Source organism: Pleurodeles waltl, chromosome 11 (genome assembly GCF_031143425.1).
Source record: "Pleurodeles waltl isolate 20211129_DDA chromosome 11, aPleWal1.hap1.20221129, whole genome shotgun sequence".
NCBI classification, from domain to species: domain Eukaryota; kingdom Metazoa; phylum Chordata; class Amphibia; order Caudata; family Salamandridae; genus Pleurodeles; species Pleurodeles waltl.
In genome coordinates, this window is record NC_090450.1 from 922,177,672 (window position 1) to 922,205,065 (window position 27,394).

At 46.1% G+C, this 27,394-nt stretch overlaps 1 protein-coding gene across 2 annotated transcripts in view; it reads left to right on the forward strand.

Annotated features, from left to right (window-relative positions):
* The window catches only part of KNTC1 (kinetochore associated 1), a 495,394-nt gene that overhangs the window by 159,087 nt on the left and 308,913 nt on the right, over positions 1-27,394 (forward strand). For both annotated transcript variants that reach the window (XM_069214955.1, XM_069214954.1), the window contains exon 34: positions 4,444-4,730. In XM_069214955.1, the coding sequence (XP_069071056.1) occupies positions 4,444-4,730 (287 nt within the window). The remainder of the gene's footprint in view (positions 1-4,443; positions 4,731-27,394) is intronic.

Sequence of the window (27,394 nt, forward strand, 5' to 3'; positions counted from 1 at the left end):
CTCCTGATAGGGAAGGCAGACGACTGGACAATGTGGGCAAGAGATTTTTGTCCATGTCGGCTATAACTGTTCGTGCAGCCAACTCCCTAGCGATTTTGGGTCGCTATGATCGCCAGATGTGGTCTGATACGAATGCCTTCATAGATCTCATTCCTGAGAACAAGCAGTCTGAGGCACGGAATATCCTGCAGGAAGGAGAGCGTATGTCTGAGGAAATAATTGACTGTGCCCTGGATATAGCTTCCACAGGTTTACGTCAGTTGGCGGGAGCGGCTGTATTACGCCGCCAAAGTTGGTTAAAAGCGACCTCTTTCAGACCAGAGGTAGAGTTCAGAATTCTAGATATGCCGTACGACGGAGAGTCTCTCTTCGGAACGCATGTAGATGACGCATTACAGGCCATCAAAACTGACACGGACACTGCTCGGTCCTTGGGTACTTTGCAGTACTGAAAGCAGCCTTTTCGGGGAGCAAGAGGTAGGTGTTTTTCAAAATTGCGACTCCTACCATAGGCAGTATCAACAGCCTCAATATAGACTGGCCTTTCAGCAGCATTATAGGCAACCATCCACAGATTTCTACGTTAGACAAGGCAGGAAGAGAAAACAAGCCTGGAATCAACCTTGCAAGCAATGATTCTTGTCTGGCACCGGCTACACTTCCACAGTATTCGCAAGGCCATCAGGTGGGAGCGAACATCTCCAATTACCTTCAGAACTGGAAAAGCATAACATCGGACAAATGGGTGCTGGATATAGTGGCTCGAGGTCATACACTGGAATTTATACAAAAACCACCACATCATCCAAACCACTTCATCTTCACTTGCTTCAGCAGGAGGTTTTCCTAATGCTCGCCAAGGGAGTGATAGAAGAGGTTCCGGTGCAACACAGAGGGCTCGGATTCTATTCCCGGTTCTTTCTAAAAAGGAAGAGGTCGGGGGAATGGAGGCCAATCCTAGACCTCAGGAAGTTGAACAAGTTTCTAAGGAAGCAATCCTTTCGTATGATCACACTGTCGGATATCCTGCACCTTTTCAACCCTGGAGATTACATGATAACGATGGATCTCCAGGATGCTTATTTCCACATACCGATACATGTAAAGGATCGCAAATATCTCCGCCTCACTGTGGCCGGTGCCCATTATCAATTCAAGGTCCTCCCATTCGGCTTGAAGTCAGCGCCACTAATCTTCACAAAATGTCTTGCCCCAATAGCAGGCTTTCTCCGCAAGAGGGGTTTTCAGGTCTTCCCATACCTGGACGACTGGCTGATAAAAGCCCCTACATCGCAGCTGGCGTCCAAGGCTACCAACATCTGCCTAGAACTGTTTCACAACCTAGGTCTAACAGTAAACTTCCAGAAATAAGTCACTCTTCCCACACGCAGGATAGTCTTTTTGGGTGCAGAGCTCGACACCAGCAAGAACAAAGCATATCTCACAAAGGCACGGCAGCAGAAACTAACCAACATGGCTATCAGGATCTCAAGAAGAAAGTCTGTTTCAGCACGAGTGTTCAAGTCACTTCTAGGCATGATCTCATCTATCGTCCCAGTCCACCTGGCAAGGTAGAAAATGAGACCATTACAAGAGGAGTTACAGCTACAATGGACCCAATCCCAAGGATCCTTTGAGGATTTAATAAATATTACACCAAGAATAGTAGAGACTTTGCGATGGTGGTCTCAGACCAACCATCTTTCTCAAGGTTTGACCTTTCTCACTCCAATGACAGTCTTCATTATCACAACAGACGCTTCATTGGAGGGTTGGGGAGGTCATCTACAAGACATGCGCATTCAAGGGAGATGGTCGGATGCGCAGAGAAGAAGGCACATAAATCTGTTGAAATTAAAAGCTATTTTTCTCACGCTCAAGGCGTTCCTTCCACAGATTGCAGGTTCATCCGTGTTGGTCCGTACAGACAACACAAGAAGCATGTTCTATATCAACAAGCAGGGAGGAACAAGATCTCTGTCCCTCTCAAGAGAAGCTCAATCTCTCTGGGACTGGCTCACGCTGCACAAGATTTGCCTGAGAGTGGAGCACCTTCCAAGTGCCAACAACATCCTAGCGGATTCTCTCAGCAGGATGGACGACAACTGCCAAGAATGGGAACTCGACCAGAAGGAACTGGACAGTATCTTTTTATGCTGGGGACGGCCGACCCTGGATCTATTTGACACCAATCAGAACCCCAAATGCCAATTTTACGCCAGTCGATATCCACTCCCGGGGTCGTGGGGGAATGCTCTTTCGATGAGATGGTCCGGGATCTTTGCATACTCTTTCCCCCCATCCCATTAATTCCCAGGCTTCTGTGGAATGATGAAGTCAGAGGGTTGCAAGATCATACTCATAGCGCCCAAGTGGCCCAGACACTATTGGTACACGGAGCTCCTGCTCCTGTCGGTGACCAATCCCTTACGTCTTCCCTGTAAGCACGACCTTCTCACAAAGAGTCCAGGTCAGATTCTTCATCCAGATCCAGCATCTCTGCAATTGCACGCATGGCTCCTGAGTTCCATGAGTTCCAGGGTATGAACATTGATGAAGAATGCAAACTGATTTTGTCCAGGGCACAAGCTGACAAATAGGACTTACAGACTCAAATGGAAGAGGTTTTGTGTCTGGTGCCTTCAGAACAATTTCCATCCGTTAAAGATTGGGCCAGAGCAAATTCTCTCATACCTTCTTACCCTTTTGAAGGCTGGGCTATGTCATGCATCTGTTAAGATCCGTTTGGCTGCTATATCTTATAGACGCTCTGCGGATATGCCCTTACTTGGTTCATCCAGACTTATCAAACAGTTCATGAAGGGCCTGCTTCGTACTTTTCCTCCGGTGCGTCCACCCCCGCCACAATGGCATCTAAATGTGGTTCTGTCTCAATTAATGAAAGACCCGTTCGAACCTATTCACAGAGTGGAGCTGAAATACATACATGGAAGGTGGCAACTCTACTTGCTCTTACATCCATGTGAAGAGTCTGCGATATACAGGCCTTTACCCCTAAGGAACCCTACCTTATGTTTTCAGACAACTTTGTTCTTCTTAGAACAAACCTGTGATACATTCCTAAGGTGCCTTCATCCTTTCATTTGAACGAGCCAGTAAGATTAAGAACCTTTTTCCCGAATCCGTCAACAATAGCAGAAAAGACTCTTCACTCATTAGACATCAAGAGATGCTTGAAATTTCACCTTCAGCGTACTAAGCAGCTCCAGAAGCCAGACTAGCTGCTAGTCTCATATGCTCAAGGATTGCAAGGGACAGGAGTCACTAAGGCGACGATAGCTCGGTGGATTGCATCCACCATTCAGTTTTGCCACACAAAAGTGGGAAAACCATTGACTAAGCGCCCAAGAGCGCAATCTACAAGAACAGTCTCAACATCGGCTGCTTTGTTTCAAGGGAATGCCTTGGATAAGATATGTCAGGCTGCAACGTGGAAGACTACGCATTCTTTTGCGCAGCATTACTGTTTGGAATCGTCACAAAGAACTGATTCCCTCGTTGGACAGGCAGTCCTACATCATATATTTCATTAAGGTGAGCTCTTTCTTTTAATGTGTATACCTAATTCTATATGCAGTAGTCTATAATTGCTGTGCAATTTTGTTTGATATGTTTGTTCTATACGTGTAGAGCAAAATTTATAGATAAGTTTTATAATTAAAAGGATTACAATGCTCGCACCCACCATCCAAGGCAGGCATAATGTTTATTAGGAGTACTGCTGGCTATTCCGATTCAAGTATGTGAATTTATGAAAGATCCAATACTGGATAAGAAAACAAGTTTTCTTACCTGTAACTACAGTTATCCAGAATTGGTACTTTCATAAATTCACATGCGACCCACCCTCCTCCCCTTAGAGGCTCGCATTTCCTTCTCAGGACATAGTCTTCACTCTTGTGCTGGAAATCTGAGGGAAGGAGTCTCTCTGGAGAGTATGCTAGAGGGTGCTGGAGCCTGATTGGCCAGGAGCCAAGTTTGGGTCTTTTCACAAAAGGACAAGGATAGGCTATATGAGTCATTTGATTAGCATTATAGCCTATGGGGAAAAAACATTTTTTGTACTTATTGCTTTTCATGTACCGTGGGACTCCCACTTCGGGGATGATTCAAGCATGTGAATTTATGAAAGATACCAATACTGGATAACTGTAGTTACAGGTAAGTAACTTGTTTTCTTACTCTTTGCATAGCACAGGTAAAACTGAAAATTCGGAGTTGCTAATTATTGTTGGAAATAGATTACCTAAGAGTTGCAGCGACTCTGCTCCCAGGTAGGAGCTGTTATCATCTGTCTAAAATGTGGTCTCTGCAAGATCTCATTTGATGATTGATGGGGTGGGTAGAGAGGCCTTGTCAAGAATGAGAACAGATGAAACTTAACTAAACTACACTGATTGTATTTATTGTTGTGTCTTGCAGGAAGATTTTGATATCTTTCTCTCATTTGAAGAGTATGCTGATCGCTTGTTAGTTTCTCAGTTGCTGGAAGACTATATAAGTGCCTATGAGACAGCACTATCAAAGTCATCATTGAAGAATGAAGAAGTAATCCTCAGTACAGATGTTAAAGCAAAGGGTCCTTTCACTGAATCGCGCCTTTACCGGATGGCTTCACTTTTACAAGTTACAGAACATGAGCTAAAGAAAGAGTTGGCCTTGAGGGCCTTGGGTGTTGGAAACAGTGACCTTGCTTTGGATATATGCAGGTAACAGCAAAATCTGTCAGTCTTGTTTTCTTACAGCTAGGAAAATACGATTTGTTATTTTCCACTTGATTCAATGAAGCCTAGAGCATTTCCTATGGCCTGTCGAGTTGTGGTGTAGCAATACAAGCACACCTAAAAATTTGCAATATTTAAGTATGGGGTGGGTGATGGTTTGCTGCTGTTTGTTGAAGAGTGGACAACAGTTTTGGAAAACAAATATGTCAAATGTTTTGCAATTTCTTTGAAAATCTACTTAAGGTTGTCTTAAAAAAAGAAATATATATATAATTCCTGGCCTCCTCTGGTCCTGAAAAGACCAATGGTTCTTAATGACAACCAGGATGGAAGCTCAGGGATATTTGTCTGCTGTATCTAAACCGTACATATACCTTCTTACCATTTACTTTCAGAACTGAGAAGATAGGCTTTCTGCCTCATTTCCCCAATTACCAGCAGGTCTGGTGAGATTTAAATTGGAAATGTGGACTTCCTGATGACTATTTCTGACCTCAGATTCCTCACCTTCTGAATCTCCAGAGGCACCAGACTAGATCCGTAAAACTCTTCACTACATTCCCCAACATGTGTGCTGAATTCCTCTTTTTCTAATGGGTACTTCTCACTGCAGATTCCTCTCCCGGGCACCAGACCACATTTGGAAAACCTTTCCATGGCAGTGCTCCAGGCTATGTTACCTCTAAAATGACTGGTTTGCCGCAACTACAGGAAGCAGATGTTTGTTACAGACCTGCACAAGGTGTCTCTTTCGTGTTTGGGCTTGGGACACAACTCTAATTGTGCTGTCATGTGCCCGAAGGTGATTCAAGAATGGGAGTGTCACTGGACATAGGAAGTCACGGCCTTCACATATGTCCAGTTCACATTCCAAGCATCATGCGCCGACTCTGTGCAGAGGCTGTTTTTGTGAGCATTCAACTTCACACTCTAACTTCTCTGGTAAAAAAATAGTCAAAGTGAAAGCGAATCAGGACTCAATCCTATACTGCTCTTCTGACTCCAAACAAAAGTCCCAAGACTTTCACAATGTTAGTCTCACTCATTTGTGGTGTTCAACCATGGAAGGTTCCCCTCACCAGGTCATGTTGTGCTACAAATTTCCAGGGTCAGTATCAGCCACACAGCAAATCAAGACCTTCAAGTAGGCCATGCTGCAAGTCTTCAATTCGTCTGGCTCACCTTTAGGCTCCATGGAACTGCAGGAGCCTCCAAATGGGATACCGAAATCGGTAAAAACTTGTATTTTGACCTCTAGATCCATGCAGGTCCCTGCTACAACGATGCCGCTGGTGCAGTAACCAATGCTGACACCAATGTCAGAACCTGAGCTGACTTCTACCCCATTGATATCACACTACAAAATAACAAAAGCACAACTGAACATTGTGCAACCTTACTGTAATCCAGTGCCTCCGCCATGTTACACTTACCAGCAGAGGCTCCATTACCTCTTTGGTTCTGACTGAATCCGAGCAGGGGCATCTAAAGATGTTGGTGATTGGGTTATCTTGCTACCCCTTATTGTACTGATAAAGCATTTTACATTGATTTACAGATTGTCAGCGGGCATTACTTATCACCCATGAAAGAACTTGGCTTGCCACTTTGGGCCACTAATGAATAAGAGTGACTCATTTGCAGTAGAGGTGCGTAGGGAAGCTGGGGCACTAGAATTGTAGCTACCCTCAGTTGAGAACAAACCCAAATGATGGACGAAATGCAGAACCAATCAAACGTTCACCCCCCCAGTCACAGATCTGGGTTTAATCCATCAATTCTTTTGCTCATTATGCCACCCCAGTTTGGACCCAGCCATATGCAATTCAGTCTTGACCCTGTTCCCCATGGGAATTGTCCCGCCCGAACTTCCAGACCAAGTCCTCCCTGGACCGGAAACAAGCATCCTGGGACAAGTTTCAGAGTATCACCCTTCATCAGCCAGGCTAGCTTGAATCCAGTGGCACAGTGAGCCTGGGACCTATGTCTGGGCATACCCGGCGCACTTATGGCGACAAAAGCAAACAAACACAAATGATGGATGGAATGCAGAACCAATCAAAGATTCACCCCTAACCACAGATCTGGGTTTAATCCCTCAGTTGAGACCAAAACAAACGTTCTAACAAAGATTTTGCAGACTGGGCCAGGGACTTCTGAACCCTTGTTGCCTCTTTATAGCACCCTCTCTCATACTTTGATGGCCACTTTTTTGAAGGCTAGTTAGTACCCACCTGTGACTAGGCAGTTAAACAGATGTCAGAGACCGGCAGATGGTGACTCGGATTTTCTCACCAAGCCGCCCACTCCACAGAGTCTTAATGTACGGGCTACGTCCAATAAGGAGAGGGAATCCAAGAGGACTGATATGTTTGATAAATGCATGTTTTCTTCAGACAGTTTAGCTCTGTGGTTCATAAATGATGTTAGTATTACTGAGCTGCTACATACATGCCCTTTGGGACGTGGCCAGCGAGTTCTTGCAGGCAGTCCTGTAAGATCTGATGGCTTTTATTGCCCAGGCGATCCATCATGGACACGATGCGGCCAAATATGTTATCCATGCAGTTCTCAATACTTTGGGCTGCCTGGAGAGGACAGTCAGTACTTGTGTTGTCCTTCATTAGCATGCATGGATGCGCTCCACAGAATTTTCCAGAGATGTACAGGCCTTCTCATGGATAAACTTTTTGATAAGTTCCAACTGTTTGGTGGCTCTACGTTGGAGCACCTTAAAGAAAGCAGAGCTATGGCACACTTCTTTGTGCTGTTGTCCCATGTCAAACAGTACCCACATCAGTTCAGAAATGTTAGAGATTATTCCTCAGGGTTGGATTGAGACAGGCTCCCCAACGAGGGAAGCAGTCACTCCCAGATTTTGCAGTCTTCAAGAATGCCAGTGGTCTCTGTACTCCCCTGGAGTGGGAGCTGTACTCCTCAACTGGAATTCCTCCGCCCAAGGTTACATAATACTACTCGTTGATCAGAAAGTCAGCAGACATGGTGGGCCTTCCCTCCACTGAGACTAAAGCAAACATCCTTATGTAAGTCCTCCATACAGTGACTCATTCCAATCAGCCCTTGTCATCCTTCATTGATGCTTTGACTGAACCTATACTTGCAATTTGGGATAAACCAACCACATCAACCTCAGTACATAGGTCGATAGCAATGTATTACAGACCGCTCCCAGGAGATCCGGCCTTCCTGTCTGCACCTTCACCGGAAAGCCTGAAAGTACAAGCCTCTTGCTCCTTTAAACTGTTACCTGGTGCCTTTCCCACCACTCCCTCTGACAGAGAATCAAAAACGATGGATTCACCACGCAAAAAAATGCTCACTGCCAAATATTCTGTGCCTTCAAGTATCCTTTGCAGGGAACGTTGAGGGACGGGTTTCGATTGAGGTGGACCTGTCCGCTTCTGTCCACTTTTCCTCTTATAACCTTGATTCCTCATGTTTTGAAGAAATTTTGCCTCTACCCTGCCCACATAACTCGATAGTGCCAAACTGGCCACGAAGTCTGTGGTATGTAGATCTTATTTCACCTCTCTGTGTGCCTTCTGCTCCTTGTCCCTCACAGGGTAGAACTCCTCTTGCAGTGGCAGATTCTGAACCCCAACTTCCAAAGCCTCCACCATCATGCCTGGAGATTACACCGAGTAAACTGAGTTAGTTTTTCCTTGTCTTAAGATGTGGTGGTTGTTGTTTTATATTCCCGTAGACACTCCACCGCAACGGTATATTCTGGCACAAGTTTGTCAAATGGTGTGCAGAAAATTCAATAGACTCTCTCTATGCCTGTTGGTCTAATATCCTATGTTTCACCCTTTCACTAGCCTGGCAAAGGTGTGTTGTGACAACTGTTAAAGGCTACTTATCGACCGTGTGGTCTTTATTATTCCTGCCTAGTCAACCGTTTTCTCTTTAAATCACCCATTGTTATAAGGTTCTTAATGGAGCCCAGAAACCTATTTCCCCCATCTCCTTTTATAATGCCTCAATAGGTTTCTCTCATGGTCTTTTCTCCCTTTAAACTGTTGCACAGTTGCCCTTTGCGACTACTTACTTTTAAGACCTTCTTTTTGATTGCTATCAGGTCAGCTAGGTATGTGCACAAGTTACAACCATTGAGTTTCCAACCACCATTCACCTTTCTTCCCCAATAAGTCTGCCTCTGTGTTGAAAGTGGTTGCCCCTTTCCATCTAACACAATCCATCACTGTTTCAGCCATCTTCCTTCCACCACATTCCAAGAAGGAAGGAGAGACACTTCATAGACTTGATCACAAGAGAGTGGTCAGTTTGTACATGGACAGAACATATGAATTTAGACTGAACGGCCAGCTTTTCATAGGCTACATGGGGAAGATGAAAAGCCAGGCAATTCACAAGGGAACATTGTCAAGGTGGCTAGTCCTCTGCATCAAGATATGCTCTACTTTAACACACACAGACCTGCCAGAAGTTATACAAGCTAAAACCACTAGAGCAAAATCCTTAACTTCTGTGCTGGCGAGGGGCGTGTCAGTAACCGATATCTGCAAGGCGGCGACCTATGCTTCCCTCACACCTTTGCAATTCATTGCTACTTGGACTCTTAAGTGTGGAGGGAAGGTCATTTTGCATGCTCAGTCATTCATAATTGTTTGGCGTAACCAGCCATGCACCTCCCTCTTCGTTCTGAACTGCTTGGATATCGATTCAAAAGATGAGGAATTTGCAGTTAGAAGTAATGATTAGAAGAAAAGGTTATGTAACTTTGGTAACGCTTTTTCTGATAATGTATATACCTGCAGTTTCCTCATCTACCGAAAACGTATAGAAACTGATGCCAGTACGCCAACGGGGTTGCCTTATGGGTTCAGTGACTTCACAGGGCCGCATACGGCACTGAAGTAGGGCCAGCGAACCCCTGCCCAGCATAGAGAGCTATTTACTATTTTCCGGATCCAAACTGGTATCTGGGATATGCAAAGGTTGAGGATTCTGCTGGTAGATGGAGTATCCACCAGAAAGAGTGTTACCAAAGATAAATAACTCTCATCAGTCGTTGCAACCCATCTTCTCTGGTTGCGAACACTTGTGTTCACATGTCTGGGATACTCAATGACTGACTCCTGATGGCGAACTTCCTTCAGCTGGTCTTGGACCAACCGAAGGCAACAATGTAGTTGTTGTCCACCCTAGTATTTTCTATGAATGTACTGAAATCGCACTACCATCCTATGCAGAGGATTTTCTTTTACAGGGGTCATTCTGAACACAGTGGTTTCAAAAGCATTTCCGTCTTTGCAGCAGGTCTGCAATTTTCAGACTACCTGGATGTTTCAAGAACAAGCACTTGTTCTTGCCTTAATGATTCTAGGGCTTTGTGGCTTCTGGCCTTGTGGCATCCTGCTAGTACCTCATACCTGTTGGCGCTTGCAGGCTTTTCAGTGTAACTTCACCTCCTTTGAGCTCAGCAGAAGGGGTGTCTTTTGGAGCTATTCAGCATTTCAGGCAAAGGCCTCTGAGATCTGCTGTGGTAGATGGTGGGTGCATTCCTGATGTGTGGCAGACCCTTCGCTTTATCCTAACCGGATCTTATATTTATGACAAACATGTCACCTCTGGATAGGACTGGCCATCTGAACAATGTGGAGACCAGAAGCCTCCGGGCCTCATTGAGACTCCTTTGCATTCCCTCCATTGCCTCTGATCTCACCAGTCCTGAAGGTCAGATGGGAACAGGCTCAGCTCATAATGATAGGTTAAGACTGGGCACAGAGGGTCTGGCATTCAGAGCTCCGGAATCTCAGCATTTGCACCCCACCTTGACTGCTTTATTGGGAGAGGCTGCTGTCCCAGCAACAGGGCAGTCATGCACCTAAACCTCACAAGCTACATCTCCATGTGTGGAATTTTAGCAGCATCAACTGTGGGGCTTTAACCTCCTTTCGCAATAGGTAGAGGTAATTTTAGCGGCACTTCATCCAGCCACAAACCCATTTATTTATAGCACTTGGACTAAATGTATCACCTGCTATGAGAAAAAGCAGGTTGATCATCTTAGAGCTTCTGCACAATCGTATCCTGTGGCCCTTGACTCTGAAGATGGTCTTACTCTTTACCATAATTTATGCACATCACTTCAGCGAGCTTCAGGAATTGTCAGTCCTGCCTACTTGTACCACCTTTTACCCTGCCAAGTTGGGCAACCTTCCTCACTAAGGCAGTGTTAGCTTTTCATGTAAGACAGTTCATCACTTTCCTTGCTTTTTTTCTGTTTACCACTTTCCTCAAAAGAAGAGGCGAGGATTCACCGACTGGATCCTAAGTCGGCCCTTAGTTTCCATCTCAGAAGGTCTAAGAAGTACTAAGTAGACAATCAGCTTTTTGTCTGATTCGCTGGTGTGAAGAAGTGAATGGTAGTTCACAAAGGGAATATTATCATGATGGATAATCTTTTGCATCAAGCTGTGTTGAGTCTTGGCCAAAAAGGACATTGTGGGGATCCGTAGGGCTTAATCTATCAGGGTGAAGGCCGCTACTATGACAGTGGCTCAGGGTGTTCCTATTTTGTATATCTATCAAGCCACCATGTAGCCTCTATACTTTTACTAGGCACTCTCAGGCACGCAAGAAGGGTCATTTATTCTGTTGTGTCCTGATGGCCCCTGGTGTAAAATCCACTCTTTAGACCCATGAAGGGCACTGCTTTGGTATTGATTCACAAGGTGTGGCATCTGCAGCTAGGGGTCTCCACCAAAAGAACCAGTTACTTATCATGAATAACACTCTTTCTGGTTAATACTCTGTCCAACCACAAATTCCTTACCTTCCTCCTCGTCCTGTGTGTTGAACTTGAGGAAGTAACAAATTAACAACTTATATTTCCCCTACAGTAATCCATCACTAATCCTTTGGGTTCTGGAGTAGCAATGTACTCGCAAAAAAAAGTGTCTCAGTGCCTTGTCGTGGATAGTAAGCACTATATAAATACAGTTTACAATCACAATATTATGAATAGTTGTTGATGGCTAGTTTTCCAGAATGAGCCTATTTTCCATGAATGTGGTGAAAGAAACACTTGCAATGAGAGCTGACTGAAGCTGGTGTAATTTGAGATCGTAGAGATGGCAAGCAATTCTATATTGTTCTCCTGTTTATGCACCTCACCAGCTCTTTTGCATTGCTTTCATTGCCCCATTGTTCTAGCGGCTGGTCAGGGATGCTGAAAGTGTACAAATCTAGATCCATGGGCACAACTTGCTTTACTTTCCCCTACAGACCCCAAACACTCTGCTTCATTCCTGTAGAACTGATCGTTGTGCCTGCTCTGCATATGGCACCTGAAACTCAACCAGGTGTCATGTTCTGCAAATTCCTGTTTATACTTGTGCACTCAGGGTAACATTTTAATTGCTTTCATTAGACTGCCACTCCACCAGCAAGTTAGCCACACCCATAAGCACAGAACACACAATTCAAAGATCTAGAGCTCATTCTGTAATAAACCAATATCTGTGACCCCATAATACCTGGTGATTGTTACAAATAGAGCCAAATCCTAAGACTAAATGGGTTCAGCAGAGTTGTGAATCATCTCCTTTTCTAAATGAAGCAAAACATACAGTGGAAAATCAACCTATCATCCGCTTTTATATTCTGTGAATTGGTTGTAGTAGGTCCACTGATGTGATGATGCAGGTCCAGCCCACAGTATACATGTGTCACTGGTGTGCACCTTTGCTTGAGGTGGCGCAGTCTGAAGATATCATGAGCAACAGTTTAGTGCATTTTCTAGAACGACAATTCATGCTTATCTATTGATCATATCTCATACCTGTGTGTGTCTCCCTCTATGCTATCCTCAGGATGCCTGCTGTGAGTGACGTCCACTGCTCAAATCAGTGGAAGAATCGTACACACCTGCAACACTTGTTCAGCAACTGTTTGCTCCTGGGCCTCAGTCAAGTGTTCAGGTAGAGGCAGTCTTTGTCTCTACCAGGGAATGTTCTTCTCTGCTGCACTGTGTCCCTTTTCTTTGTGGCTAGAAGCCACTTGCCAAATCACTCAATACCATTCTGTTAAAACACCCATATAGGCCACTTTTTTGTAACATTCCACCTAGTTACCATTAAAAATGGCCACTGGCACTTTTTTCACATCCACTCGCATCAGCCTCTCTGAGGTTTCTTTTTTTTAAATTATATTAATATTAAGGGAAAATCCAAATCATGAATCTGGACACACACACTCACCACAACAAGTCCAAGGCCATGTTCTCATACTGTAGGTCACCTTTATCTCTTTCAAACATGTATCATTGGGTTATCCAACTAATTGGCAAGAGCCTAAACCTGACCTTGCTGCCAGCACCGCCCTCCTTCCATTAGGATGTGCTCAGCGACAGAGGCCTCAGTTTTGGCGACAGACACCTTTAGCTTAAACAAAGGGCACACAGATGTGGTGCCTATGGAAGAAAGGCAAATGTGATTCTATTTCCTTTACTTCTTGGTCACCAAGAAGGACGGAGGTTTGCTACCCATCCTGAATTTGTACCTTCTGAAGTTATTCATTCAGCATGACAAATTCAAAATGCTATCCCTACGTCAACACCTACTAGCCGTGAATGCTCAACACTTGTTGTCATCCCTGGATGTTCCGCCTTCAGATTCTTTCTGTCCACAGATGTTAACTGAGGTTCACAGAAGGATCCCTGAGCCATCAGTTCATGGTTCTATTTTTATGTTATGTTAGGTCTTTTTTTTGTTTTTATAGGGCGTTAGCTGAGGAGGCTTGGAATAAAACCCTGCAAAAGAAGGGGACATAGGGACGAGATAAATCGAAGCCCATATTGAATTACCAAGTTTTCATGTCTTTTCTGAAAGCTAGTAGAGTGGAGGCCTGATTTGATATAAATGGGCATAGCATTCCATACCTTGGTAGCTCCACAAATTAAACTTCTGCCAGGCCAGGCCAGGCGTTTAAACCTGGGAAATGTAGTCATCAAGCAGAAAACTAACCTGAGTGATCTATCTGGTTTGTACCATTTATGTTGTCCCTGATAAAGGTAGGGCCTTTATTATTAAGTGCTTTGTAGGCAATGCAGAGTGCGTGCTTTGAAAGCAATTCCCTGCCTAATAGGAAACCAATGTAGTTGCCTTATCTGATTGGGGACTAAGTGGCATTTGGAAATATTGAGAAGTAGCCGAGCTGCAGTGTTTGTAGTTTATTTAAAACAGATTGTTGGGTGTACAGAAGAAGACCATTGCAATAATCCATTTTGGACATTGCCAGGGAATTGACAACGAGTTTCTGTAGGTGTTCAGAAATAAAAGGGAGAATCTTTTTTAGAGACGTGAGCATAAGGAAGGCAGAGGAGGTAACTGACGTGACATGATCGGCAAAGGACAGTCTGTTATCCAATTAGATTCTGAGGTTGTGGGTTTTGGTAACTGGGACCGGTAGAGGGCCCTGTTCCTGAGGTCAGCAGGAGTCTGTCCAGAAGAGGAATGTGTTCCAAAGAGTAACACTTAGGTCTTGCTGGAGTTTAATCTCAGACAGTTTTTAGTCATCCATATGCTGACTGCCTGCATGCAGTCACAGAATCTGGTCCCGCTTTTAGTATCTGCGTTAGCAAAGAAGACAACAATGCCTGTGTCATCAGCATAAGGTGTAAGTGAAAAACCAAAAGATCTCATTAAACTGGCTAGTTAGATTACATAAACATTAAAAAGGGTGTGACTAAGCGAGGAGACCTGAGGGACCCCGATTGGAATGGAAAATTAAGGTGAACAAAATTCGCCAAAGCGAATCTCCTGAGGATGGTCTAAGAGGAAAGACTTCAGCACGTCCCAGGCTGCTCCATTGATCCCTATGTCAGCTAGGTATTCCAACAGCAGTGTTGGAATAGAGAGGAGTTCATACAGAAAACCTCCATGCATCTTTATGAAAGCGCTGGCAGTTGTCAGCTTCAGTGTCACACTCTAAATCCATTAATTTAATTACTTGGGGGACTGGCTAGTGAAATTGACACTGGACAGGGATTACCTTCAGTGTATTATGATCCCACAATGTGCACTTTACCATCAACAGCCAAAAAGCCAATCTTTGTCCCACACAGAAGCTGACATACATAAGGCCAGTTTGGGACATGACCCGCATAAGTGCTTTTATTCCTCCTCAGAGAATAGCAGGTATTCGAGATATGATTCTGAGGCTTTTAACTTGGGCTTGAATATTGGCTCTGCAGATTTTGTGCGAGCTTGACTTTACAACCTTATGCATTACACCGGTGCTAGACCCCCAGGTGGTGCATGAGGTCCATCATTGGTGTCTCTAGAATGGCTCTAGCATCAGGAGAGTCTCATGACTCAGTTGCGGATCTCACATTCTGTTCATACTCATCTAGAGTGGTTGATGGCCCCCAAACCCTTTGGTGGGTTGTGTGTTTAGGCAATGTAGGCTTAAACTACCGTGGTCACTGACACCTCGCTGGGCTTCTCATATCGGCTATTTAGCTGCACAGAGCCTTTGGTCCACCTCAGAGCAGCACCTGCACCTAACCATGTTCGAGCCGCAGACTATCCATCTTGCAATGAAGATGGACCTTCCTGATTTTGTTAAACATTACCACCATTGGCCATGTTATTGAGACAGGGCAGTGTGGGGTCATGGACCTTATGTTGGGATGCGATTTACTTTTAAAAATAGACTCAGCCACAGGAAAACTTCTTAGTAGTGGCTAATGTAGAGAGGCTCCCTTATTGTGAGGCTGGATGCTCTAAATAACCACCCATCAGAGGGCCATGAGTGGTAAGTGATCTTCTCTGGATTGAGGTTTTAATTTGTGGATCCTGTGCGGGGTGTGTCAAAAGGAAGTGTTCTCACATCTGATAGAGACTTCTAGGCACAGATTCCTTACATTAGAATATTCCCCAGGTGTCAGACTGGACCCAGAAAATCTTGAGCACTACCTCTTTGTGCCGGTAGGTGGTGCTAACCGGCTCTGCAACAGCGTCCTTATCATTGTCTGTGCCTGATGTGAAGTGCGTGTCTCCTATAAAGGTGCCACCCCAGTTGGCTGATCTGTATTCTTTAAGTGCTATCTCAGGTTGTTTTTTTTTTAATCCGCTTTTTGACATTTTGTCAATGTTTTTGAGCCTTTTTGCTCCTAGTGCGACTCAGGGATGTCACTTTAGAAACCTGTGGCTTTTAAACTCTATAGAGCCTGTCGGAGGCAAATGTCTCTGGCAGACCCCTACTTGTAGCTGGATCACTACTCCATGGGGTACCCTGGCTGTTGTATAATGAATTGCAAATCCAGTCACCGCTGAGGTAAAAATCGTTGTTGGATATGACCCACATGAAGCAGACGACCAAGAAGTTGAAGCGTTCTTTGGCTTCACTGCGCTGGTCCAAGTAATTTGCAGGGCATAGGAATGATGCCAGAAGTCTAGGCCCGTTCCCACACCTCCCCTTTGGAGCCAGAGCCTGGGTCCACCCCATGCTTCCCTGAACTTAACAGAGCTGGAACAACTCCTGCCCAGCCGAAGGAGTTTGAGGTGGCTATGCACTCCATCTATGGTTGGTTGGACCACTCTGAAGTGGCTTCAGACCACCTAACTGGTTTTCTGCCAGAGGGTTCGCCCTCGGTGCCAGTCGGGCCCATTGGATCCAGACCAACTTCAGTTGCAAATGCCTGACCTTCACTGGGGTTCAGACCCATGGCACCGTTCCAGGCACCGCCAATGTCCTTAGACGGTGCCGAACAGTTAGTCATTACCGATTCTGATACCGGAATGGTGCTGTCTGACGTACTCTGCGGGTCAAACCAGACCAAGACTTTCGTCCTTTTTCTGACAGCCCTTTGTTGAGTATGACTGGGGTGGGTTTGAGGATCCCTGCGGTTGCCCTGATCCCCTTCAAGAATCTTTGGCCAAAGACAACTAGTCTGAAGACCTGGCTGATGCCAGTGGTCTGAAGATCTCTGAAGATGCTGGCCTGGTCTCTCCAACTAGTGTGGGTATGCATGCAGGAAGGGGCCTCTTTCACTATGGTGGTGTGGGGGCTGCTGAATTCCTCAACCTCGCGCTACCCCTGGTGGATGTTTTGACCTATGCCTTGACGGTGTTCCATCAACTGGGAGTATCCCACACACAACCCCTCCTGCCCTTCAGTGAAGACCTCTGTGATGTCTTGTTCGGGGCTTTGGCCAAACCCCTGCATGGGCAGTCCTATGCATAGGACGATCGTATGCTGCCACCGCACCCCTCTTGGGGACCCTGTATTCCTCACCCAGCATCCCACACCAGTGAGCCTGGTGGTGCAGGCCTCACCTTCTAAGGTCCATCCTGCCACCTTCCCTACTGCTCCACCAGATACTGAATCCAAGAGGCTGGATACCTTCAGGAAAAGGACTTTCTCTTCTACCAGCGTTGTACTGTGGTTCGTGATCACCACGTGTCTCTTGTGCCGATATAGCCACACAATGTGGGACTCAGTTCTGCAGTTTCTGCCCATGATCTTGAAGGAGGCCCGAGCCATCATGACCCAGGATATATCCAATGGCTGAGACACAGAATCCTCATCAGATGGGGGCTAGACAGACTCACAGTGCAGGGCCATTGGTTCATTGGTGGCGCTTTGTAGCCACACTTGGCTGAGATAGAGTGGCTTCTCACAGAATGTGCAGGCAACCCTTAAGAACATCCCCTTCGATGGCACTTGAGCACTCCAAAAGTTGGGTCACAACCCAGTGGCCCCATGCCAGCTGCACTGTTCCTTTCACCCCTTCCTTGGCTACCAGCTGTGTCCTCATCCACACTGGTACCTCGACCAGCAGGCTCCTTAGTACTTTCGTGGCTGTGGATGCAGCTCCCACAAATCTGCCCAGTGTCCCCCAGCAACCGCACCCCCAAACCTCTTTAGCATTCCGTTGTGACAACACAGGCACTTTATTGGAGACAGGATCAGGCACCACCTGCCACAATGGTAAGAAATAACCTTGGACTAGTGGGTGCCTCAAATTACTTGGCAGGGTTAGGACCTCCCATTCGCGGAAACCCCACCGCTCCTGCCACGATTCTCTGATGGAGGACCCGCCACTGCATCAGGTAGTGCCAACTTTTTGCCAAAGGAGCCATTGAAAGGGTGCACAGTAGTAGGTTGTGGTTGGTATTCCCGCTACTTTCTGTTGGCGAAGAAGGAGGGAAGCCTCTGCCCTATACTAGATCTGTGCTCTCGCCTAAAAAAAGGAGAAATTTAGGATTCTCACACTCGCTCAGGCCCTGTCTGTGCTAGACCATGGACCTGGAATGGTAGCACCGGACTTGCAGGATTCCTATTTTCATATTCCTGTATTGGTGACCTGTCTGCGTTACCTACAGTTCACAGTGGGTCAGGAGATTTTTCACTGTGCTTTGGTCCCATTTGGCTTCAGCAGTGTCCCTCTTGGGCCCCACCAGTGCCCCTCAGGTGTTCGCAAAAGTGATGCCGATAATTGCAGAGGTCCAGGCTTCCAGTCTTCTCCAAACTCAACCACTTGCTGCTAAGGGCGTACTCGTCACAGGCACTTGTCACCCATCTCCAGACTATGGTGGACCTCCTGCATTTCCTGGTGTTTAGTATTAACCTGCCAAAGTCACACCTGACTCCTTCTCAGATGCTGTCTTTCATCGGACACTGTGCAGTTATGTGCTTTCCCGCCAGAGCAGAGAGTCCAGGACATTCTGGCTGTTATCCTGATGTTTCAGCCTCCACCCAGGATCTCAGTGAGTCTGAGGCTGCTGGGTCTGTTGACCTCCTAGATCCTGCTGTTGAAACAAGACAGGTGACACTGCAGGCTCTTCAGTGGGACCTGAAGTCCTGATGGCCACAGCATCGTGGAAATCTTTCCTGGATTGTCACCACTTGGCAGGGCAAGACTCTCAGATGGAAGAGTCCAGGTGCTGTAGGTAATGAGTTGGAAGTCTTTTGTTTCCCTTAGGCACCCCCCAGGGCATGTACAACTTAAAAGTACATGTTCTGCATTTTAATTACATAGTGCCATGCCCTGTGGACTACTTAGGGCCTACCTTAGAGGTGACTTATATGTAATAGGAGGGGAGTTTAAGGCTTGGCAAGGGGTATTAAATGCCAAGTCGCTATGGAAGTCTAACACTGCCATCAGGCTCCAATGGCAGGCCTGGGACATGTTTTAAAGTGCTACTTAAGTGGGTGGCGCAAGCAGTGCTGCTGGCATACTTGTACCATTTAATTTACAGGCCCTGGGCACATGTAGTGCACTTTACTAGGGACTTATAAGTAAATTAAATATGCCAATCAGGTATGTACCAATCAAGTCGTGTTCTATGGCGAGAGCACATTCTCTTTAGCACTCGTCAGCAGTGGTAAAGTGTTCAGAGTCCTAAGGCCAACAAAAACAAAATGTGAGGCAAGCAGGCAAAAGGTTTAGGGGAAGACCACCCTGAAGCTGTAAGTCTGACAGTCTTTAACACATGTTCCCTCCCAAGCCTTTCATTATGCCCCAATGGTACTTTAATTTGGTTTTGACTTCCTGCTGTGTTCTCCCTTCAAACCCATGCAGTGTTGCCCTCTCTAATTCCGGACACTCAAGGCAGACTTCTTGGTGACTACTCACATCGGCCAGGGGGATCACTGAGTTGCAGGCAGTGTCTGCCCAACCTCCATACACCATCTTCTTACCAGATAAACTGATTCTATGCACCTGTGCCCCTTTTTTGCTGACAGTGGTGACACTGTTCCATGTTGGGCAAAGCACCACACAGCCAAACGTTTTGCCTGCCACACCCCTCCAAGGAGGAAGAGAGACTCCTCTGCCTGGACCTGAAAAGAGCATTGTCCTGTCTCGATTGCACCAAAGAACCTCTTTGTGAAGTTCACCGGAGCAAAGAAAGGAAAAGCAATGCAGAAGCAGACTATCTCAGATAGATTGTACTCTGCATTAAGATCTAGTGCGCACTGGCTAAGAAATTACTCCCCGGAGAGCTTGTAGGCTCATTCTACCAGAGTCAGGGCTGCGAGCATTGCATTAGCTCACAGAGTCCCTTTTCTGGACATCCATTAGGCTGCTACGTGGGCATCTCTGCACACGTTGACCAAATATTGCTGCCTTAACATTCCAGTCCGTCAAGACATGCATGTTCAGTTCTCTAGGACTTTTTGGTTTGAGCTGGTTTGCAGGCCCACTTACGAGGAGGGATTGTTTTGGTATCTGTTAGAAATGGGGTCTCTAGTTGGCAGTTGGTTTGCACCCTGTCCAAGTAGGGACCCTCACTCTAGTCAGGATAAGGGAGATACCCGCTCAGATAACCCCTGCTCACCCCTTTGGTAGCTTGGCATGAGCAATCAGGCTTATCTCAGAAGCAATGTGCAAAGCATTTGCACATAACTCACAGTAATAAGTGAAAATACTACAAAAGGGCACCACACCTGTTTTAGAAAAATAGCCAATATTTATCTATAATAAAACAAAACCAAGAATGATAAAAATCCAACATACAGTAAGAAAAATATGAATTCTGCAAGATTTACTCAAAACTACAGTTCCTTGAAGTCGATAGCTCCACGTCATGAGCAACAAAACCAACAGTTCAGGCAGGCCGCGGGGTTGCGGGCCAGCTACGTTGTCGGGAAGACCGCAAACAGTACCTTGGATTTGTAGGGCGTTGTGATCCTCGCGGTGAGTTCCGGAGAGCGGCGTCACTAACATCGCTGTATCGGTTCCAGAGTTGGTGCAGTAGTTGTCGGGTCCTTGAGGTCACATGCGTTACAGATCGAACTCCAGGTTGATGAAGTCAAGTGCGCCGGTGTGGATGCCGTCGGGGCTGCGGTGTGAAGCGGGGCGATGCGACGTGCGGTGCACACAGGTCACGGTGCAGGCAGCGGCTCGGTGACAGCGTCTAGCTGCGTCGGTACGACAAAGGCTGCGGTGTGAAGAGAGGCGGTGCAACGTGCAGTGTCCACAGGTCACGATGCAGGCAGCGTCGTTGTTGCTGAAGCGCTGTCGTCGGTAGGCCCAAGACAGCGGTGCAGGATGGGACGGTGCTTTGTGACCCTCACGAGCGGTGTCCACAGGCCACGGTGCAGGCAGAATGCCTGGTGAAGACATAGTCGATGGTGCTGGCGTTGGTGAACCGGGGCTGCAGTGCGGGATGGGACGGTGCTTCGTGTACCTCACGAGCAGTGTTCACAAGCCACGGTGCAGGCAGCGGCGCAGGTGTCAGCAGGAGCGTCATTGTCACGGATGCCCAGGCTCCAGTGTGAGCAGGCGATGCTGGAGTGTGGGGGCCCACAGGTCGCGGTGCGAGCAGCGGCTCAGTGAAGTCGTCCGATGACTGCATCGGGGAGACCAGGTTCACAGTGCGAAGCGGGGAAATGCAACTCGATGTGGCGTCAGCAGGTCACGGTGCAGGCCAGCGGCGTTGTTGCCGGCATTGCGGTGGGTTTTCCTCTTGAACAGCACAAAACACACAGTTCCCAGTGCTGCAGGTCAAGGAAACTGAAGTCTTTGGTGTCCCTGAGACTTCCAACAGGAGGTAAGCTCTACTCCAAGCCCTTGGAGAATGTTCTCAGGCAGGACACACAGCAAAGTTCACCCTTTGCACTCTTTTCAGGCAGAAGCAGCAACTGCAGTCCAGCAAAGCAACCCAGCCAAGGGACAGTACTCCTCCAGCTGCTCTTCAACTGGGCAGAGGTTCCTCTTGATTCCAGGAAGATTATAAATGTCTGGGGTCCTGGGTCTTCTTCTTATACCCAGTTCTGCCTTTGAAGTTAACAAACTACAAAGCAAAGTCTCAAGTATTTGCAAGATCCTTCCTTGGCCAGGCCAGGCCTTAGACGCACACCAGGGGGTCGGAGACTGCATTGTGTGAGGGCAGGCACAGTCCTTTTCAGGTGGGAACAACCATTCCTTCCTCGTCTCTAGCTCAGATGGCTCATCAGGATATGCAGGCTACCCCCCACCCCTTTTGTGTCACTGTCTAGAGAGGTGCAAAACAGCCCAACTGTCAAACTGACCCGACAGACAATCCACAAAGAGACAGAGTCACAGAATGGTGTAAGTAAGAAAATGCCTACTTTCTAAAAGTGACATTCCCAAGCAGACAATTTAAAAACCAAATTCACTAAAAGATGTATTTTTAAATTGTTCAGAGACCCTAAACTCCTTATTTTTATCTGCTCTCAAAGGGAATTTGCGCTTTATGGATATTTAAAGGCAGCCCCCATGTTAACCTATGAGATAGATCGGCCTTACACAAAGAAAACCGAATTTGGCAGCATTTCACCATTAGGACATATAAAACACACTAGTATCTTTCGATATGTATTTCTTCTTGCACACCAGAGTCTAGCTATGGTTATGATTAAGGGTTAATCTGGTAGCCCTATTTGCCTTCATGTGTGTGATTGAGAACCTTCCCTGTTGAAATTTGCACTAGTGTTTCGTTTTCTGAAAGGTTTGCTTTACATAGTTTCTCCTGTTGCTTTTTTGGTTTCCCTTTGGGATTCAATTATCATAATTTTTCTTCAAACAACCACGGAGGGAACGCAAATGAACAGGTTAGACCCCAGACGTGCATTGTCTTACTGCATTGATTCTACTCTTCAGGAGAGAGTGGTTGATGCATTCTTGTAGACTTCGCCAGAGCTAAGAAAGGGAAAGCTGAGACCAAAAGGACCATTTCATTCAGGGTCATCCTCTGTATCTAGATTTGCTATGCCTTAGCCAAGAAAGACCCTTGAGCGTGATTTAATTCCTACTATACAACACAACAACTGTGCCTTCCTCCTTTGCTGTCCCCATAGATGCTCTGTTTACTGACATTTGCTGCATGGCTACATGCGCCTCTTTGCATATTTTCAGCAACATTACTGCCTTGTGTCTTAGGCACGCAGTTATGGGTACAGTCTGTGTCTGTCTATGTGGCATAATCTGCTTGTCTAACCGGTACTAGTCCTTCAAACCTTCCAGGGAGATATTGCTTAGTGATGCAGTCAGAAGATGAGCAAACTATGGGAAGATGTATCCATAAGAAGAAAAAGTTACCTACCTTCTGTAAGCATTTATGTGCGGATACATAAACTTCCCTCAAAATCCTCACAGTTTGCTTTCTTCCCCTGAACAGTTAGTGCAGTGAATAATAATCCAAATCATGCAAACATGTTATGGACTTTATTTGATGCTCTTCCAGTTTCTGTATTTTGAATACTGGCCACTGGTGTTATGACTGTGAAATGCTCTGAGCCCTGCTAATATGGATTCGGTGCATGTGGTCACATCCTTAAAAAGGTACTTGTTTAATTGGCTTATCGGGGATTGACATAACTTAACTTACTTGTAAGTCCCTAGTATATGGTTTCGGGGTACCTAGGGCCTATAAAGGCAGCAGCACTAGTTGTGCCACCATGAATGTGACCAGGCAAACACATTACTACCAGGCTGCTACTGCTAGCTGGCAGAGCAGTTTTAAACCACTAAGTTGACTTTGCCATTTCAAACCATGGCAAAGCCCAAGCCCTGCTTTTTAATATTTGTAAGTCACCCCCAAGGCAGGCCTACTAAGCCTTAAAGCATGGTGCACGATATTAAAAGTTTGGGCCTGCAGTTTCATGATCCTAAAAGTAAAAACCAACACAGTTGTTCTTACTGTGGAAAGGCTAGTAGCCAAGTAGCCCTTTGGCGAGTGTAGTGTTACAGGCTGGTATCTCAGCCCTTCTGACTTCTGAACGGGACTACTAAAGTTGTTTCTTCAAGGTCTCAAAAGACTCAGTCCACTGCTTATTACCCCACAAATTACAGCACTCATGATTTTTGATAAAATCACTGATAACATAAATGTAATAATATTTGCAGTAAAATCGTTTGGGGCGCGAATTATAGTTACTTGAGATAAATCTAATAGGTGACTTTCTGTGGTTTATATGTTTAAAATGTGAACCTAACTTTAACGTCCCTGAATCCCTTTTTTTTTTTTTTTTACGTGAATTTCAGTGTTTTTTTAATTCTATTTCCTAATTGTAAGGTCCGTGTAACCTTTGTTTTTTTCCAGTGAAAAAAAATAAAATTATATATATATATATATATAATCCTTCAGGGTTAGAATGACGCATAAATTATGCAAAAAAGAAGAGCTAACTCTGGGTAGTTCCCAAGTTTCTGGCGGAGAGCAGCTCCAGTAAGGAGCACCCTGCAACACACTAGATTTGCTCACCTCAAATATCTGTTTTTCTAGAAAAGTTTTTAGGCATAGTATTAGCACAGTCCATCCATGCCGAGGTAGGAAGGGACAAAGTCTTTTGCCATTTGTACAGCAAAATATTTAAGCATAGGATTAGCACAGTGCCATCCTTGCCCAGATGTAAAATGACAAAAGCCTTTCACCATTCCAGGCACAGTATTACAGCTTTTGATTGACAGCAAATCTACCTTCATTGACACCAAGACCACCTCAATATCATGGCTTCTTTAGAGGTTGTCAAGTACATCTCAGTCTATGCTGAAGCTACTTTCAAAGACGACAAGACCTTCAACTTCGATGTCAAAGCCATCACAGCCTCTACGATGACATCCAGGGCAAACATCTTTGCCACCATCTATGCATTGATCTGCTATTTCTTTTTTCAAACATATTTTATTAGATTTTGTAAAAAATCATGCAAATTCACAACGAATGCCCCTACCCCCGGTTCCATAATTTGACATCCGTATCCAGCTAGCATAGCACAGATCATCAGCAGTTTAATCACAATTTTGCATCATTCAGATCGGGGATCAATGCCAGCACTTTGCATGCAGAATTAACTATCGCTGGCTGCAAAACAACTAACTCTTCCCCCTCTCTGCCCCCCCCACCCCTGCTGCTGTGGTGCGATAGTAGGTCTAGTGTGTGTTTTAAACCCGTATGAGTGAGCAGCGCAGCTGTCATGTGACCACTTTTTTTTGTTTTCCACTGTGGGCTCCCAGTTATGTCCCATACGCCTTTCATCTCAACCTTATTATTCTTGGGGGTTCTTCAGTGCCAGGACTAGTGATTCCCAATCCCGCGCATTATCCAATGTGCCTCTCCTTGCAGAAGGGTCCCTTCATATTCTGCCCATTTCTCCAGGTCCTTTACCCATGATGGAAAGGAGGGGCATGTAGGGTTTTTCCATTTTCTTGTGATTTGCCTCCTAGCTAATAATAGGCCCATGTCTTGAAATCTACTAGGGGTTTTGTTTTTGAGAGTGTGTGGATACCAGTGCAGTAAGCAGTGAACAGGTGCAAGTGAAATAGGTTTATCGATAATATTGGCAAGTTGTTGTACAACCTTTGTCCAATATTGATTAAGAATGGGACATGTCCGCCGCACGTGCATGAAGAATGCCCTCACCTCTCTACAGCGGTAGCAAGCCGCTCCATGTGTGTGGAAGTATCTATTAATCCTTTCTGGGTGTAAATATGCTCTGTGGAGAATATAAAAGTTAATGATCCAAAACCTGGCATTTCTGGAGGTTCTGGGCATCCTATCCAATATTCCCTCCCATTCTGCCTCTGATATGGTGGTCCCCAAGTCTGCCTCCCATTTGTTATGTAGTTTAGTGAAGGGGCCTCTATGCACTGATCTTCTAGATCATGGGTACTCACAAACTTTTTCTCGGGGGCCAAAATTGCAGTATGGTTTGCGGCCGAGGGCCGCACTGAAGTGACAGCGGGGGGGTGGGGCTTAGAGGGGGCGGGGCTTAGAGGGGGAACAACCACCCCGCCCCCTTTTTACAGCGCCATCTGCACACTGCGCCATCTGCTCCCACCCCTACCCCAGTAACACACACAGCGCCATCTGCACACAGCGCCATCTGCTCCCACCCCTACCCCAGTAGCACACACTGCGCCATCTGCACACAGCGCCATCTGCTCTCACCCCTACCCCAGTAACACACACAGCGCCATCTGCTCTCACCCCTACCCCAATAACACACACTGCGCCATCTGCACACAGCGCCATCTGCTCTCACCCCTACCCCAGTAGCACACACTGCGCCATCTGCACACAGTGCCATCTGCTCTCACCCCTACCCCAGTAACACACACTGCGCCATCTGCACACAGCGCCATCTGCTCTCACCCCTACCCCAGTAACACACACAGCGCCATCTGCACACAGCGCCAACTGCTCTCACCCCTACCCCAGTAACACACACACAGCGCACACACACAGCGCCATCTGCTCTCACCCCTACCCCAGTAACACACACACACACAGCGCCATCTGCTATCACCCCTACCCCAGTAACACACACACACAGCGCACACACACAGCGCAATCTGCTCTCACGCCTACCCCAGTAACACACACTACATTAAAAACAAATAAATAACCAAAGAGCCTTACCTGACTCAAAGCACTGTAAAGATGCCACAAATGTAGAACAGCAGGCAATCAGTTTGTTGTGAAAGCATGGGGTGGGGGGAGAGCCTTTCCTGATGGTTATGGGTCGCAGCCGAGGCTCACAGTGTTCAATTAGAGCTGGGATTTTGCTACGATTGGTAAAGAGGCTACAAGCGTTTTCCTTTTTTTGTCGGAAAGCTACCCATTTAATGTTATTAGGTGTGGTATGTTGGATTTACGAATGTATTGACTAGTGCCTGCAACTCTGTTAAAATACGAAAAGATCGGTGCAGGCCCTGAAGAACAAAGCGATGTATCTGTCCTCGGATTGTTCCTAATGGGGGTACATTATTCCGTGTAATACCAGAGTGGCACTGTGGAAGCAGTCAGTGTGTGCCTTGAGTTAATGGCAGCACCGCTATGCCTTTTATTTATACAGAGTGCAGCTGGGTGCGAGCTGATGTTGGGAAACACCAAGGCCCTCGAAGATGATGTACTTTCATCCATGTCATCCTTAGTCTTTGAAGGTTTGCTATCAATGGAAACATAAAGTACAAGAGGCACTCATTATAACATGAAAAATGTCATGTTATAATGAGTGCCTCTTGTACTTTATATTTGCAATAGTGCTTTTAGCATCTATCAAGACCTTTTGGGTGTGGTCTTTCAAGAGTGCACCATTTCGAGATTTGACATTCTTCGTTGATATTCACCTTGCTACCCAGAGCGCCTAGTTTTCTCCCAGTACAATACACCCACACGTAGTTGCTATCAATGGAGCCTGAATGCCTACCAAGAGATTCTTACAGCACCACTCCTGATGCACCCACATTGAACTTTGTACATAGATTTCACCGCTGCTCAGGATGCGACATCCCAATGGACATTGTAAATAGACTCCAACACTGTGAGCCCAGGTGGGACAGAACTAACAGTGTCCGAGTGCATTGTAACCTCGTGGACAGGCAATTGAGGGATCCGGACTTTGTCAGCACTGCCATTCATGCTGAGAATAGTCTGGTTAAACTACGAAGGAATGCCTTGATGCTGTGCTGATTGCCCCCAGCTGCACCTGTCCAATCTTCATATCCGGTGAACTGCCTGAAGATACTCAGTGGTGTTTATTTTAGTTTTATTCTCTCCCACAGGTTGGATTTTTTTTTTTTATTATAACGTTTTGGAGGGATGTAGAGTCCAGATGGACTCATTCTAGTGTTTTGAGATGAAGTGCTTCCACCAGCCACTCCTCCAGGGCAGGCTTCCACACTCACC